Here is a 17,690-nt window from a genome sequence, read left to right as displayed (position 1 = left end):
TTTTCAGCTGTAAATGGAGTCTCAAAGTCCAAAAGTGGCTAAGGAAGGCACAAGTGGCGCAGAAATGGAAAGAAATGAAGAAATGGAAGTTCTCCCAGTTTGACTAGGAAAAGGAATCCTAGTTGGAGTAGGAATCAGAAGCTGACTTGGATTCAAACTCTTAAGTCGCGGAAATTAGAAGTTCTACTTGGACAAGGAGACCCAATTCGACTCAGATAAGGAATCCTAGTGTGATAAGGAGTCCCTGTTGGATAAGGATTACTCAAGAAGGTTCCGGAAGAGTGTAGAAGAATCGCAGAAAAGAAGTTTGTGTTCAACTAGGAAACTTACTTGCATATGGAGTTCTACTCATACTAGGAGAGCTTGGGAACGTTCATGAAGTATCTAGAAGTCTCAAGAAGATCATATGCCGTGCACATGGAAAAGGAAGCAACAAGAGATTCGAATTACAAAGCAATATGGAATTTGGACTTCTTGTTGAGTAAGGATTGGAATTTCGTGAGATTCTTGAGGGTTCTTGAAGGTTCTTGACGTTTCTACTTCAGAATAGGCATGGAAGGCATGTGAGAGGCATGTGATGCAAAGGGAAACCGAATTGGACTCAACTTGTGCATTAAAAGTCGAATTCAATACAGATTCGGAAATCTGCCTGTGCAGATCAGTCAACTTCAACGGAGTGTCATAAATCGCTCAGAGCTCAGAAAATTATGATCTTTATATGGTTGGAAAGCTACGGATGTCTAGTTTCCAGAGAGTTTTACGGTTCGTCAATAGCTATTTTCTAGAGCAAGTTATGGCTGTTTTAGTGGACTGAGGTCAATCCTGCCGGAAATCTGTTTTGTGAGAAAGAAGTCCTAAATCAACACGAACTAAGAGAAACCAAGTAGAAACGAATTGGGAGTGCCTTGAGATGTTCTACTATATATATCTTGTGTATTAGACGTTCAGGGGTCGCACATTATTCTCCACAATTTCGTTTCTCACCGGTTTGCTCTCAAGTTTCAGGTTTTCGCATCTTGCAAGTTCTAGCCGTGCCATCCTCCATCTTTGCCGTGATCTTCACCTTGTGCCACCACCTTGGAGCTGCTTTGGGTCTTTGGGACGTGATCAAGGGTTGTTCTACCATCTTCCCTATGTTTTCTTCACGGTTTAGTATGCTTGTAGTTGTAATTTTCTGTTTTGATTCTTTTAAGAGTGAAACCGAAACTATGAGTTAACAATCTGATTTTTGAATGCAATTTGGATGTTCTTTTCAATGATTGATTGGTTTATGTGTGTTTGATCTTTATTAGTTGCCGAAATATGGAATGATAATCTGGTTTTGTTTTATGGAGAACTTTTATGTGTTCTTGTTCTTTGGTGCGCAACATAGAATGATTGCATGTATTTGGAGCTAGTAATTAGGTGAACGCTTGTTGATCCTAGTTCAATATGGTAGTAAAGGCTTTGTACAAAGGTCGAGATCAGATTATGCATGTAATGAAAAGACTTGCTTTGAGTACTTGAATTTGCATGTTTATTGACGAAACTTTCACTTGCTCTTAATGATTTGAATGCATGAGATCATGAGTTGCTTTGATTGTGTGATACTTGTATTTGAAATATATTGTTTAGGCGCTTGTTCTATTCAATTGTGTAAAGGGAAGTCATATAAGGGACATTGGGCGCTTGTAACTTTGTTTCTTGGTTGATATCGTTCCCTGGTAACTAAAAGATTAAAGATTGCATGAATGGATTGTTCTTGATTATTTCTTGAAAAATTGTTCTTCGAAAATTCTTCTTTTCCCACCTATGCAAATAAACGTTTTTGTTCTTTATTATTTTCTGAAAATTTATGTTTTCAATCTTCAAAAAAAAACGCCCCCATCTTTATGTTTTCTTGTTTGTGTAAATAAATAAAATTAACTTAGATTTTTAGGTAGCATGTTAACCTAGTTAAATAAAAAAAAAAATAAATAAATAAATGTTTTTAATTTCGTGAATAGTGTCTCCGTGAATAGTAAATATGTGTTAGTGTTTTCTAGGAATTAATTTGGTGGTTTTTAGGGATTTGTTTTGTGTTTTTTAGGAGTTCCTAAATTTTAGGGATTCTTTGGTGTTTTATAGGAAAAGTAGTTAGAGTTAGTTTTGACTTAGTATTTTGTGTTTGACTTAGTCAATAATTTGTTTTCTTAATAATTAAGTAATCCTAATTAGTATCTAACTAGTAATCCTTGTTGTATATGGTTTTCTAATGTGATATGGATTTGTAAAATGTATTTAAGTAGGAGTAGGATTTCTAAACCCATTCTAACTTGGTTTTCTTTGTTTGTTTCGAATTTGATGTCTATATATACTTGTATATTTTGTTGTTTTCTCATTCCTTTGTCTTCTAATTCGTGATAAATGTATGTATGCTCTCTAACTCTTGTTGTTTCTAATTTTATGCATGTAAACTTCTAATTTTCGTAATTTTGTAAATGTTCTTGTAATTTTCGTATGGAATGTATATTCTTCCCTTAGATTTATTTCTCACATGTTAGCACCCTCAATCCCCGGCTTGAACGATCCCTGCTTATTCTATACTAACAACTACATTTTTCAGGGTTTAAATTGGCGATTGCTTTTGCACGTATCACAAACAAACAATTAAAATTAAAACAAAGTATAATATTCACAAAGGTATTTACAATTATAAACATTATTTACGAAAATAGGGGGGATTTTGTTGTTTTTGGTTTTCTTTTTCGAAAATAAAAGCTAAGCTAACAAAATAATTAAAATGCAAAAACATAAAAATACAAATGAAATGCAAGAACAAAGATCAAACCGAAATATATAATTAAAATCAATTCAAGTTCATCATTGTTCATCATAGTCATGCAAGAGGAGTTGATCATGTGAAACGTTCATAAGCAAACAATTTCCCATATTTTACTTTCAATGCTAATTAACCTAAGTGAAAGCACCTAGATTACTCCTATTAAACATGCAATCAAACCCTAGAAAGCTAGTCAATCAAGTCATGTTTAACGCATTAAGCACCTAGAAAGGCTATCAACTCAAATGTGCAACTTAGTATGAAAAAGTCCACCTAATTGCAATCTTCTTTGATTAAATTCGGTTTTTGTACAAAACCTTTACTACTTATCGATTCAAGAACACAAAACCAAAAAGTTGATCCATGTTCTCAAATTCGTAGCAACATTCACATAAAAACCCTAAATGTTTCGAACCATTCAAGATTATCATACAAAAGATTTCTATCATGCAAATTTAATCAAACACTCACACAAAAGCAACCATAAATCACAATATATGAATCTGAAAATTAACAATTAATCATAAAATTTCAGAAAACAACACTTGTTCATACATATGTGTCAACTAAGGCAAAACCAACGAAAATACAAAGCAAAGGTACAAGGAGAATCGGATTACACCGTGATGAAGATGAGATGAATGAAGTGATGAATGGTCTCTTGAATTTCGAAAGCAATCTTCAAGGATGGTGATGGATGATGTGCACGGCTTGTCTTCTTCTTCCTTGGCCTTGCTTGAACTTCGTGGTTGCCCTAGAGGATGGAGAAGAGCACGGCTAGCTAGAGAGAGTTTTTCTGATTTTTTTCAAAGTGTAAACGTAAAAGTGGGAACTCCTTGACGTTGAGAATGTGTGAGTATATATAGGGGACGGCCCCTAGGTGTCCAAGCCGTCCAAAACCCTAGAGAAGTTCACGGCATGTGCTTGCTTCCTCCACATAATTTCCTCCAATGAATTCTTGCCACATAAGCCCTATGAGGTGGTTCAACCAATCACAAAATTCCATTTAATTCCCTAGAAATATTGCCGAAATTCCTTGAGATTATTTCTGATTTTTCTTGTTTAATTTCGGCCAAACTTCCTTTAGGAATTCTAGGGATGAATCTAGACTTCTTTTGAGCTTTTCTTGGTCTCCACCTTTTTCTCTTTCCTTTTATTTCTCCCTTGAATATCTCCTTGCCGAATTCTCTAGGGTTTCTTCTTTAATTCACGGCAATTCCTTCTTTTCCTCTTGGAATTCCACGGCAATAATATCTCTAGGGTTTATCTCCAAGTATTTTCTTTCCATAAAAATAGCCCTAGAAAATCTCCCTAGAAAATCTCTTCTTATTTTCTGATTTTTAACGCCAACTTCCTTGTTTCTCTCTTGCTTTGGATTGCAAATTCTCCCCTAGGGTTTATTCATGCGTCATAAACCCTACTTGCGTGGGCTTAATGGGCCTTTGATCCATTTGCCGAAAATCCACTTCATTCTTGAGAGTTCTTGGGCCTTGTTGCTTCAACTTCAAGCCTTGTCACCTTCCAACATCATAACACTTCATTTTTCCATTTCTTTTTCATGATAACGTTGGAAACCTCATAGGTAAGCTTTCCTCCTTTTCGCAGGGTTTCCTGGTTGGACCAGGAAAACTTCTTTTCTTCATTTCTGCTCATTTCTGTGGCCCATTGTTCTTCATTTTTACTCCCCTTGACTTTCGCAAGCTCCTCTTTCCATTTGTGAGTTCATTTCCACTTTTTAGCTCGGAGGTCCTGAAAATAGAAACTAATAAGAAAAATAGAAACTTTCCTAAAATGAAAAATGGCAACTTTCCTAAACTGAAAATGGGAAACTTTCTAAAAAATGAAAAATAGAAACTACCGAAAATGGAAACTTACTAAAAATGATAAATAGAAACTACAAAAATAGAAACTTTCTACAAATAGGAACTTTCCCAATCAAAGAATGGAAACTTTCCTAAACAGAGTTTTATTAAGGAAATAACGCAGAAAGTACAGGGAAATGCAGTTAAAACGTCGCATTAAAATGCTCCTATCAAATTCCCCCACACTTAGCTTTTGCTAGTCCCTTAGCAAAATCACACTAAGACTTAACGAAAATTTAAAGACTCTACAAAAACAATGACTCTATTGCCCTTCAACTATTTGTCTCAGCAATCTCTTACTTTCACAACACCAAGATTAGCACTTCACCAAGAATAAATGTTTAGGCATTCGAGAGTTAATTAAAACACATAAGTTACATATACACAAGTAGGACTTGGTTGGAACAATGGTGATGGTTTCTGTTAAGCATGCTTCAAACAAGTATGATTCAAATCCTCACAAGTTATATCCACTCTTTCTTCTCTCAGATCATGGCAATGCTTAAAAGCTTATACACTCAAGTATATGTGAAAGATAGCAAGTATATCACATAATTCAAGAAACGAAAGCACATGTATAATTTTCTTTAAAGATCTCATGAAGGATACCAACTACTTGCACAGATGGACCCAAGCCATAGGTTCAACTCTTGTAACTCATCTCCACATCAAGGGCTGTCCCATCTTAAGGATCAAGAAGGTCTTCTTAAAGGTTGTAATGGGGCCAAGGCTCAAGGTTTTAAGAAATGAAGGGTAAGGATTTATCAAAGTGTCCTAAAAACCTAGCAGAGCACATGTAAATGTAGAGACCACAAGAAATCCACCAATGCATTGCAAAAACGTTACTTCCCCTAGAGGTAACATAAAAGGGGCCTAATGTCTTCATGTTGGGCCCAATCTTCATTGTAAACTTCCCCTGAACTATAGTGAATGGACAAAGGCCAAATTTTTCTTTAATAGGCCTTCATTTCAAAGTAAACTCCAAAATCACTAAGTATGGGGGACTAAAATCCATAAATATTTCTTTCTTTTCTTTTCTAGCCGTACATTTTTTTCTTTTCTTTTCATTTTTCACGGCTTTCACCTATTTTTTTTTTTTTTTTTTTTTTTATGGACAAGTCTACCCCCACACTTGAACTTTCACCTCTTCTCAATTTTCATCCTTAGCACCAAACCCATGTAGTATGTCTCAAAAGATAGCTCCACTAAGTTCTTAGAACAAAGGGTAGGGTTGTAACTATACTAAGCTTCATGGTTAAGGATTTTAGGGTGATGAACGAAAAGGCTTAATGTAGGCTCAAAGAGGCTTATCTAGGGGAGTCCCACGACGGGCACAAATAGGGACACAAGTTTATATGGCAATGGTGGTAATTCCTAGGATGCCTATAGCCCTTCCAGAATCAGGGCCATGTATTGACAAACGTCTCAACAAGCACAAGAGCGAATTCTAGCATTCTCTAGTCCATCAAACTTAATCTATGGCAAGCAGTCAATCAAATGAAAGAATAATGAGATCATCAAAATATCGCCAAGAAATTAAGAATGTATTTTTCATTTATCACTCCAAGAAAAAGGGACATGGCTCAATTATCTCACATGGGTTTATATGAATCAAAACTCATCTTAACATGCTCATATTCTGTACCAAAGTTTCGAAATCCATATCCACTACAAGGCACATATTTTTCATATATCTCAATTAACCAAAGAATACCATGTTTAAATCATCTCAATTTTTGTGATCCTCTTTTAGTCATGATTTCAGAGATATAGAATCATCCTAGACAGTTGAAAGGGCATCCTAAGACTCAAAAACAAAAACAAAAGCAACGAAAATTTTTTGAATTTTTGACATTTTTCAATTTTTTTTTTTTGTATTTTTTTCAATATATGACTCAAAATAAAAAACTAAAAATATAAATCCCTTCCCCCACACTTAAATATTGCATTGTCCTCAATGTAATCAAGAATAAGCATGCAATGAAACAAATAAGCATGTAGGGTGGAAATTTACGAAAATGACTACTAAAATAAAGAAAAATTGGAGAAGTAAAAGGGAGAGATAAAACAAATCTGCGTTGATGACTCCTCCACAGCTACTTCTGAATTGGGTTGCCTCCCAAGCAGCGCTTAATGTTTATAGTCTTTCAGCCTAGACTTGTACCTCCATTTAATCCTCAGGGTTTGGAACGTTTTGGAGGGGTACATCCTCCACTTCATGTTCCACAAATGCCTCATAGTAAGGCTTCAAGCGATGCCCATTCACCTTGAACTCATTACCTGTTTGTTCACTCTTTATCTGCACAGCTCCATGAGGAAACACATGAGTGATAACAAAAGGCCCAATCCAACGAGAACGAAGTTTACCTGGGAAGAGTTTGAGACGAGAATGGAAGAGAAGAACTTTTTGTCCCACAACAAAAGTCTTCCTTCGAATCATTTTATCATGGAATGCCTTAGTCTTGTCCTTGTAAATCTTAGCACTCTCGAAGGCATCATTCCTAATCTCCTCTAACTCTTGCAATTGCAACTTTCTATGAAGCCCAGCTGCGTCAATATCCATGTTGAACTGCTTCACAGCCCACCAAGCTCTATGCTCTAACTCCACAGGTAAATGGCAAGGTTTGCCATAGACTATTCGATATGGGGACATACCTATGGGAGTTTTGTATGCAGTTCTGTAGGCCCACAAAGCATCCTCTAGACGCAAGGACCAATCTTTCCTGTTAGGGTTCACAGTCTTCTCCAATATCCCCTTGATCTGACGATTAGAGACCTCCGCCTGCCCACTAGTTTGGGGGTGATAAGGTGTAGAAACCTTATGTGTCACATCATATCTCTTCAAGAGAGCCTCAATCGTCCTATTGCAAAAATGGGATCCACCATCACTAATGAGAACTCTAGGCATTCCAAACCTGCTAAAGATGTTAGACTTGATAAAATCTGCAACAACCTTAGAGTCATTAGTTCTAGTGGCCTTTGCTTCCACCCATTTGGAAACATAGTCCACTGCAAGTAAGATATATATAAACCCAAAAGATGATGGGAAAGGTCCCATGAAATCTATACCCCAGACATCAAAGATTTCAACAGTTATGATATTAGTCAAGGGCATTTGATCTCTAGGACCTAGGTTTCCTGTTCTTTGGCACTTATCACAAGTTAAACAATAGGCATGTGCATCCCTAAACAAAGTTGGCCAATAGAACCCAGATTCTAACACTTTTAATGCTGTTTTCTTTGACCCAAAGTGACCCCCACATGCTTTAGAGTGGCAAAACGAAAGTATAGCATTATGTTCATGTTCAGGCACACATCTTCTAATCAATTGATCAGAACAATATTTCCATAGATAAGGTTCATCCCAAACATATTGCTTAACAGTTTTCTTAAGCCTATCTCTATGAGCACGTGACATGGTATCAGGAATCTTCCTAGACACAATATAGTTCACAATATCTGCATACCATGGTTCACTTACCTGAAGTCCAAAGAGTTGCTCATCTAGAAATGTCTCCACCAGAGGGAGATGATCTTCTGCATGCACCAAGCGACTCAAATGGTCAGCTACCACGTTTTCACTACCCTTCTTGTCCTTGATTTCCACGTCAAATTCTTGCAAGAGTAGGATCCATCTGATGAGCCTTGGTTTCGCCTCCTTCTTGGTCATCAAGTATTTCAAGGCTGCATGGTCAGTAAAGATAGTAACTTTGGTACCAAGTAAGTAAGAGCGAAACTTCTCAAGGGCAAAGACAACTGCAAGGAGCTCTTTCTCTGTGGTTGAATAGTTCATCTGTGCATCATTGAGAGTCCTTGAGGCGTAGTAGATGGCATAGGGTAGCTTGTCCTTCCTTTGCCCCAAAACAGCTCCAACTGCATAGTCAGAGGCATCACACATCAACTCAAAGGGTAAGGACCAGTTTGGAGGTAACATGATGGGGGCAGATGTCAACAAATCCTTAAGCTTGTCAAAAGCTTCTTGACACTCCTTGTCAAAGTGAAATGGCACATCCTTCTGGAGTAGTTGACATAAGGGTCTCGAAATTTTGGAGAAGTCCTTGATGAACCTCCTGTAAAAACCTGCATGGCCAAGGAAAGAACGAATCTCTCTCACAGAAGTGGGAGAGGGTAAGTGACGCACAATATCCACCTTGGCCTTATCAACCTCTATGCCCCTAGCAGAGACAATATGTCCTAGGACTATCCCTTGTTGAACCATAAAATGGCATTTTTCCCAATTAAGTACAAGGTTAGTTTCCATGCAACGTTTCAAAATTATCTCCAGATTATTTAGACAATCATCAAAATTCTTTCCAAAAACTGAAAAGTCATCCATGAATACCTCTATGATTTTCTCAATATAATCTGAAAAGATACTTACCATACATCTCTGAAAAGTACCTGGAGCGTTGCAAAGTCCGAAGGGCATACGTCTATAAGCAAACGTTCCAAAGGGGCAAGTGAAGGTTGTCTTCTCTTGATCTTCATTTGCAATTGCAATCTGGTTGTAACCAGAGTATCCATCCAAGAAGCAGTAGTAGTCATGTCCAGCTAGGCGCTCAAGCATCTGATCAATGAATGGCAGAGGAAAGTGGTCTTTCCTTGTAGTTGCGTTGAGCCTCCTATAGTCAATGCAAACTCTGTGGCCTGTGACTGTCCTTTGAGGCACCAGTTCGTTATCAGCATTCTTCACCACAGTGATCCCAGATTTCTTGGGCACGACCTGAACTGGGGAGACCCACTTGGAGTCAGAAATAGGGTAGATTACCCCACAATCAAGGAGTTTGATAACCTCCTTCTTCACAACTTCCATCATTGGAGGGTTGAGACGACGTTGAGCCTCTCTAGTGGGTTTAGACCCCTCCTCCAGAAGTATCCTATGAACGCAAGTTGTAGGGCTGATTCCCTTGATGCCCGCCAATGTCCATCCTATGGCGGTCTTGTGTTGCTTCAACATTTCCACCAACTTCTCTTCTTGTGGAGTCGTCAGTGCAGAGGACACAATCACTGGTAAGGTCTCCTTGTCCCCTAAGTAGACATACTTCAAATGGTGTGGAAGAGTTTTTAGCTCAAGTTCTGGGGCCTGGACCACTGAAGGTAAAGTCTTGTTAGTGGATAACTGAATGGACAAGGGAGAAATAGACTTACCTAGATAGGGAGATGCCTCAAGGAAGGAGACGTTTTCAATGATTTTCTCCTCACAAGTGTCTTTCAACTTGTCCTCTGGAATGGTGATTCCTTCCTTTGTATAGCCTACCCCACTCTCAAGGGTAGTGACTAAGGTATCCTCATGCATAATGTCAAACATTTTCTGCGCAAGTTCATCCAAAATATCAGTAGAAAAACAGTCATGAATCTCTAGGGGATACCTCATGGCTTCAAAAATGTTAAAGCCAATAATGTCACCATCGAACTCCATTGTAAGAGAACCTTCATACACATCAATCTTTGTCCTAGCTGTCCTTAAGAAAGGACGTCCCAAAAGCAATGGAGTTGAACTTACAGGGGAGTCCTCCATTTCCAACACATAGAAATCAGCTGGGAAGATAAGATGGTTAACCTGTACAAGCACATCCTCCAACAAACCTCTAGGGTATGCATTGGATCTGTCAGCTAATTGAATGATAACATTGTCAGATTTAAGTTCCCCTAGACCTAGGGTTTCATAAACAGAGTAGGGCATAACATTAACAGATGCACCTAGGTCTAGCATGGCATTCTTAAATCTAGAGTTACCAATAGTACAAGGAATAGTAAAGCTTCCAGGATCCTTACACTTTGGAGGAATCTTCCTCTGAATCAAGGCAGAGACGTTCTCACTTACCTTTACCACCTCCTTTTCACGGTTTACCCTCCTAGTAGTGCAAAGCTCGTTGAGGAACTTGGCATATGATAGGAGCATTTTAATGCGACGTTTTAACTGTTTTTCCCTACATTTTCTGCGCCATTTCCTTGAAAAATCCCTGTTTGGGAAAGTTTCCATTCTTTGATTGGGAAAGTTCCTTATTGTAGAAAGTTTCCATTTTTGTAGTTTTCATTTCTCATTTCTGGAAAGTTTCTATTTTTCATACTAGTTTCTATTTTCAGGACCTCCGAGCTAAAAAGTGGAAATGAACTCACGAATGGAAAGAGGAGCTTGCGAACATCAAGACGAACAAATATGAGAGAAAAAGGGCCACACAATTGAGCAGAAATGAAGAAATAAGCTTTCCTAGTCCAACCAGGAAACCCTGCGAAATGGAGGAAGGCTTCCCTAGCAAGTTTCCAACGCAACCATGAAAAAGAAATGGAAAAATAATGTGTTTTGCGTTGGAAGATGAGAAGGCTTAAAGAAGAAGCAACGAGGCCCAAGAACTCTTTGGATTTTCGGCAAAATGGATCAAGACCCATCAAAGCCCATGAAATTAGGGTTTGTGACGCAAGAAGTAAACCCTAGGGATGTGTTGCCGTGAAAACCAAAGGGAGGAGAGAAAAGTGGCGTGAAAATAAAGAAGAAAATAAAAGATTACGCCAAGAGATTTTCTAGGGTGAAGTTTAAGGAAAGAAATCAAGAAAAGCACCAAATGGCGTCTAGATTCATTCCTAGAAACCCTAAGTATATTTTGGACGAAAATACAAGAAGAAAATCAGAAAATATTCAAGGTATTTCGGCAAGAATATATTAGGGAATCTTCTTGGAGTTTTATGATTGGTTGGATGACACACTAGGGCTTACTTGGCAATTTCTCATTGGTGGAAGCTATGTGGAATTATTAATTTAATTCCTTGGAAGAAAATCAGAAATTCACGGCTTGGAGACCAAGCATAGCCGTCCCCTATATAAACTCCACAACCCTAGACGTCTAGAACGTCCCATAATTCAGAAATTCTCTCCACGCGAAAGCTCTCTCCATCCTCTAGTGCATTCAACGTTTCAAGCAAGGAAGAAGAAGAAGAAGAAGGAGCCGTGAGCATCATCATCCATTCTCCACCTTGAAGCTTGCTTTCGAGATTCAAGACTCCATACGTTTGACCTTTCATCCCCATCTCCATCTCACGGTGTAATTCAACCTCTTTCTTTGTAATCTTGTTTGATTTCGTTGGAATTGTTCTAGTTGACATTGATGTTTGAACAAAGTTTTAATTCTGAAATTTTATGATTGATTAAGGATTTTCGATTTCTATGTTGTGATTCCAAAGTTGCTTATGTGTGATCGTTCGATTGAATTTGTTTTACAGAAAACTTTTATATGTTTATGTTCTTTGGTGGCCAACTTAGGATATATGCATGTAATTGGTGCTAGATTTAAGAACATGAAATCAACTTTTTGTTTTGTGTAACTTAAATCAAAAGTAGTAAAGGTTTTGGACAAAAATCGAGTTCCATTGAAGAGGATTGCAATTAGGTGAACTTATTCATACTAAGTTGTACACTTGAGTTGATAGCCTTTCTATGTGTTTCATGCGTTAAACATGTCATGATTGACTGATAGGAGCATAAAATGCGACGTTTATAATGTTTAAACCCTATATTTTGCTAAGTTATTTCCTTTATCTTGATCAATTTAACTTAGTCAGTGTTTTACAGGTGAAAATGGAGTCTCAAAGTCCAAAAATGGCTAAGGAAGGCACAAGTGGCGCAGAAATGGAAAGAAATGAAGAAATGGAAGTTTTCCCAGTTTGACTAGGAAAAGGAATCCTAGTTGGAGTAGGAATCAGAAGCTGACTTGGATTCAAACTCTTAAGTCGCGGAAATTAGAAGTTCTACTTGAATAGGGAGACCCAATTCTACTCAGATAAGGAATCCTAGTGTGACAAGGAGTCCCTGTTGGATAAGGATTACTCAAGAAGGTTCCGGAAGAGTGTAGAAGAATCGCAGAAAAGAAGTTTGTATTCAACTAGGAAACCTACTTGCATATGGAGTTCTACTCATACTAGGAGAGCTATGGAATGTACAAGAAGCATCTAGAAGTCTCAAGAAGATCATATGCCGTGCACATGGAAGAGAAAGCAACAAGGAATTCGGATTTCAAAGCAATGTGGAATTTGGACTTCTTGTTGAGTAAGGATTGGAATTTCTTGAGGGTTCTTGAAGGTTCTATCAAGTTCTTGACGTTTCTACTTCAGAATAGGCGTGGAAGACATGTGAGAGGCATGTGATGCAAAGGGAAATCGAATTGGACTCAACTTGTGCATTAAAAGTCAAATCCATTACAGATTCGGAAATCTGCCTGTGCAGATCAGTCAACTTCAACGGAGTGTCAAAAATCGCTCAGAGCTCAGAAAATTATGATCTTTATATGGTTGGAAAGCTACGGATGTCTAGTTTCCAGAGCTTTTTACAGCTCATCAATAGCTATTTTCTAGAGAAAGTTATGGCCGTTTTAGTGGACTGAGGTCAATCCTGCCGGAAATCTGTTTTGAGAGAAAGAAGTCCTAAATCAACACGAACTAAGAGAAACCAAGTAGAAACGAATTGGGAGTGCCTTGAGACGTTCTACTATATATACCTTGTGTATTAGACGTTCAGGGTTGACACATTATTCTCCACAATTTCGTTTCTCACCGGTTTGCTCTTGAGTTTCAGGTTTTTGCATCTACAAGTTCCTAGCCGTGCCATCCTCCATCCTAGCCGTGAATTCTACCTTGTGTTGCTGCCTTGGATCTGCTTTGGACCTTGGGACGTAGTCAAGGGTTGTTCATACCATCTTCCCTATGTTTTCTTTACGGTTTAGTGTTTTTGTAGTTGTATTTTCTGTTTTGTTTTCCTTATGTGTAAAACCGAAACCATGAGATAACTTTCTGATTTTTGAATGCGATTTTGATGTTCTTTTCAATGATTGATTGGTTTATGCGTGTTTGATCTTTATTTGTTGCCGAAATATGGAATGATAATCTGGTTTTGTTTTATGGAAAACTTTTATGTGTTCTTGTTCTTTGGGTGCGCAACTTAGGATGATTGCATGTAATTGGAGCTAGTAATTAGGTGAACGCTTGTTGATCCTAGTTCGTTAAAGTAGTAAAGGCTTTGTACAAAGGTCGAGATCAGATTATGCATGTAATGAAAAGACTTGCTTTGAGTACTTGAATTTGCATGTTTATTGACTAAACTTTCACTTGTGCTTAATGATTCGAATGCATGAGATCATGAGTTGCTTTGATTGTGTGATACCTGCATTTGAAGTATATTGTTTAGGCGCTTGTTCTACTCAATTGTGTAAAGGGAAGTCATATAAGGGACATTGGGCGCTTGTAACTTTGTTTCTTGGTTGATATCGTTTCATGGTAACTAAAAGATTAAAGATTGCATGAATGGATTGTTCTTGATTAGTTCTTGAAAAATTGTTCTTCAAAAATTCTTCTTTTCCCACCTATGTAAATAAAAACGTTTTCAATCTTTGTTTATTTTCTGAAAATTTATGTTTTCAATCTTCAAAAACCCCCCATCTTTATGTTTTCTTGTTTGTGTAAATAAATAAAATTAACTTAGATTTTTAGGTAGCATGTTAACCTAGTTAAATAAAAAAAAATAATAAATGTTTTTAATTCGTGAATAGTGTCTCCGTGAATAGTAAATATGTGTTTGTTTTAGTTTTAGTGTTTTTTTAGGAGTTTGTTATGAGTTTGTTAGGTCTCCTTAATTTAACGGATAGGTTCCTAAATTTTAGGGAAAGTAGTTAGAGTTAGTTTTGACTTAGGATTTAATGTTTGACTTGGTCAATAATTTGTTTTCTTAGTAATTAAGTAATCCTAATTAGTATATAACTAGTAATCCTTGTTGTATATGGATTCCCAATATGATTTGGACTTGTAAATTGTGTATAAATAGGAGTAGGATTTCTAAACCTTTTCTAACTTGTTTTCTCTCTTATTTTCGTCCATGCCTATATATATACTTGTATATTTTTGTTATTCTCTCATTCCTTGCTCTCTAAATTCGTGTGAATGTATGTATGCTCTCTAATTCTTTGTTGTTTCTTTTGTTGTTCGAAATTTTTGCATGCTTGTACTTGTAAAAAATTCTAATTTTTGTGTAATGTATATTCTATGTTTCTTTGATTTGTTTCTCACATGTTAGCACCCTCAATCCCCGGCTTGAACGATCCCTGCTTATCCTATACTAACGCTCGACATTTTCAGGGTTTAAATTGGCGAATGCTTTTGCACGTATCAATTTTTGGCGCCGTTGCCGGGGATTGAAAAGTCTTCATGTGATGAAAACGCCACTAAGGTATTGATTTGGTAAGGGGCCGTGAATTTTAATGGAATAGGTGAAGTCCCTTTGTTAATATTAGCCTAAACCCCTTTCTAGAACCTGAATCAGGTCTATTAAGGTTGAGGGCGGCTTTTATTAACAATCGAACAATGTCTTGCACTTAGTATTTTTTCTTATCTAAGTAAGTATAGCCTATGTGGAATGGTGTCTAGAAAGGGGACAACGTTCATGACGGGTTTTGAATCCAGAACGGCAATTGCCAAAATGGGTTCTACCTCTCGTGCTCGTCCTCCCCCAACTGGCCATTTCAGTAAGGTTGCCCAAAGGATTTGAAAAAGACTATGTGTATAGCCAAGGACTTGGGCCGCACGTCCAAAACAAAGTTCATGACGTCTCATTGAGTCAATATACTTAGACAATTTTCGAAAATAATTGGCTTGGGTACGAATGTTGTAGGTCATAACGGAATAGGTGAAAGTTCTTTTATTAATGCTTGTCAAGCAACTCTTTTTATCAAGTAGGCGCACCTTAGTAATGCAGAGTGTCTAGGTTGATTGGATACAAGAAGTGCTAGCAAAGGGTCTCGTCCCCTGCTAAACAAGTGAGCTGAGCTCCGCCAAAATTGTTCCTCTACTACCTGGCTCTGTGTGAAAAGAGTTACCAAAAGATAGATAGGGGGAGACTTGCATTAACATTAGAATCTTTGGGCCGCACGTCTAAACCTTGACTTAACGACTACTTATTTAAGTTGATTACTTTGAAAGTTGTAGAAGATTGTAACTAACCACTATAAATTTTCGTTGACCATGTGTATACTTGTATATATGTGACGTTTTGGTGTGTGTACCTTGGTCCACGTCATGTTTATACCTTACTAACATTATTCTTTTGTTCTACTACAGATCAATGAATGTCTGGATCGTCTGAACCACCCAAGTACACCAAAACGCCCCTCCACGTCATTCAAGCACGAATTGAAAAGCTTAAGAAAAACTCGGATCTCTTTGACATCCAAGTTACCACTCCACTTCAATTTCGTGAGCTTCAATTAGATAGTGAAGGGAATAGAGTAGAGGGAGGATCAGAAGCTTCTGACACTTCAGTTGTTCCATCACCACACCAAACGCCACCTCCATCACCTCGTGCACTTTTAGTCGTTCCACCACCACCACCACCAATGGCTCTCACCATAAGGCAACTCTCTACATCCGTCATCCCACCTGGGGGAGTGCCAACCTGCATAACCTACCCTGCTGCAGCTGAGGGATTAACAGCTGATTTTGAGTTGAAGTCTGGGTTGCTTCATCGTCTTCCTACATTCCATGGACTCCCTATGGAAGATCCCAACAACCACTTGATGGAATTTCAGTTCATCTGCACTAGCATGAAGCCTCAAGGAGCTGATGAGCATATTTTGAAGTTGAAGGCCTTCCCATTTTCGTTGGCTGACAAGGCAAAGCAGTGGCTTTATGAGTTGCCTAGTGGACGAATTACTTCTTGGGGAGACATGATGAAGGCGTTTCTTGAGAAGTATTTTCCTACATCTCGCATCATCATGTTAAGGAAAAAGATAAGTGGCATCCAACAAGGGCAGGATGAGTCCTACGCAGAATACTATGAAAGGTTCAAGTCTCTCATCACTCAATGCCCTCAACATGGCATGAAGGAGGAGACCTTGCTCACTTGCTTTTATGATGGTCTCACACCATTGGAAAGAGATATGCTAGATGCAGCTTCTGGTGGATCTTTTGTTGACAAGGAGCCTGCGGCTGGAATGATCCTTATTGAGAATAGGGCCTTGAATCAACAACAATTTGGAAGCTCTAGGCCCAAATCCACCACCACACGTGAAAGGGTCCATGAGGTAAGTACTTTAGCTCAATTGGAAGATAAAATTAACAAACTTACTTGCATAGTGTCTCAGGGATCACATGGACAAGTCATGGTGTGTGGAGTTTGTTCTATGCAAGGGCATGTGTCTGACCAATGCCCTCAACTCATGGAAAGTGGAGGACAAGAAGGTGTCAACGCCATAGGTTTCCAACAAGGGTACCAACGTCCTAGGAATGATCCATATTCGAATACTTACAATCCTGGATGGAGGGATCACCCAAATTTTCGTTGGAAGGACAATGAGAACGTTCAAAATGCACCTCAAGGCTTCCAACAACGTCCTCAAGGCTTTTATCAAAAGCCTCAACCTCCTAACCCTACTCCTTTCAATTCGAATTTTAATTCAAATGCTTCTTCTTCTTCTAATGATGAGTTGATCAAGGCACTAACCAAGTCTACTCAAGCTTTAATTGCAGGTCAAACTAATCATGGGAACCAAATCAACGCCATATCCACAGATGTAGCTGAGATGAAGAAGCAAATGAGTCAAGTGGTGGAGTTCATGGGTAAGTTTCATGAGCAAGGTAAGTTACCAAGTGGCACCATCCCAAATCCTCACTTTGAGCAAGCCAAAGTCGTGACTACAAGGAGTGGTAAGACCCTTGTAGACCTTCCTAAGCCTCCCAAAAAGAACTCAACGTCAACTTTAGAGGAGGAGGAGGACCCTGCAACGTCCAAGGCTCATGTGACGTCTCAACCTTCAAATGCACAACCGAACTTTTCAAGGTAATGTTTCTAACTCTTTCAATTCGGTTATTGCTAATCCATCTTCCTCTCCATTGCCTTTCCCAAGCAGATATGCTAGATCCAAGAAGGATGAGGCCGAAAAGGCCATCTTGGAAACCTTCAAGAAAGTGCAAATCAACATACCTCTCCTTGAGGCCATAAAGCAAATTCCTAAGTATGCAAAATTTTTGAAGGAACTTTGCACCACAAGGAG

At 38.2% G+C, this 17,690-nt stretch overlaps 1 protein-coding gene across 2 annotated transcripts; it reads left to right on the top strand.

Annotated features, from left to right (window-relative positions):
- The first annotated feature begins 14,524 nt into the window (after positions 1-14,524).
- On the top strand, positions 14,525-17,310 carry LOC121051648. 2 transcript variants are annotated; one of them, XM_040514448.1, is made up of 3 exons: positions 14,525-14,588; positions 15,760-16,721; positions 17,167-17,310. In XM_040514448.1, exons 2-3 carry the CDS (start codon positions 15,768-15,770, stop codon positions 17,212-17,214), a joined length of 1,002 nt encoding a protein of 333 aa, XP_040370382.1. In that variant the 5' UTR covers positions 14,525-14,588; positions 15,760-15,767; the 3' UTR covers positions 17,215-17,310. The 2 variants fall into 2 exon arrangements, with proteins under 2 accessions (XP_040370382.1, XP_040370384.1); XM_040514450.1 differs by lacking the exon at positions 14,525-14,588 and adding an exon at positions 14,828-14,872.
- The last annotated feature ends 380 nt before the right edge of the window (positions 17,311-17,690 follow it).

The sequence above is a fragment of the Rosa chinensis genome, chromosome 1 (assembly GCF_002994745.2).
Source record: "Rosa chinensis cultivar Old Blush chromosome 1, RchiOBHm-V2, whole genome shotgun sequence".
In the NCBI taxonomy this organism is placed as follows: domain Eukaryota; kingdom Viridiplantae; phylum Streptophyta; class Magnoliopsida; order Rosales; family Rosaceae; genus Rosa; species Rosa chinensis.
The sequence above is the reverse complement of the archived record's forward strand: the minus strand, read 5'-3'. Positions and strand labels throughout refer to the sequence as shown.

Bases quoted from the DNA above. Each gene is read 5' to 3' on its own strand.
- LOC121051648 (XM_040514448.1), top strand. From the start codon at position 15,768: ATGTCTGGATCGTCTGAACCACCCAAGTACACCAAAACGCCCCTCCAC. The intron at 16,722-17,166 runs GTAAGTACTTTA...CTTTAATTGCAG, and splicing joins CACGTGAAAGGGTCCATGAG to GTCAAACTAATCATGGGAAC.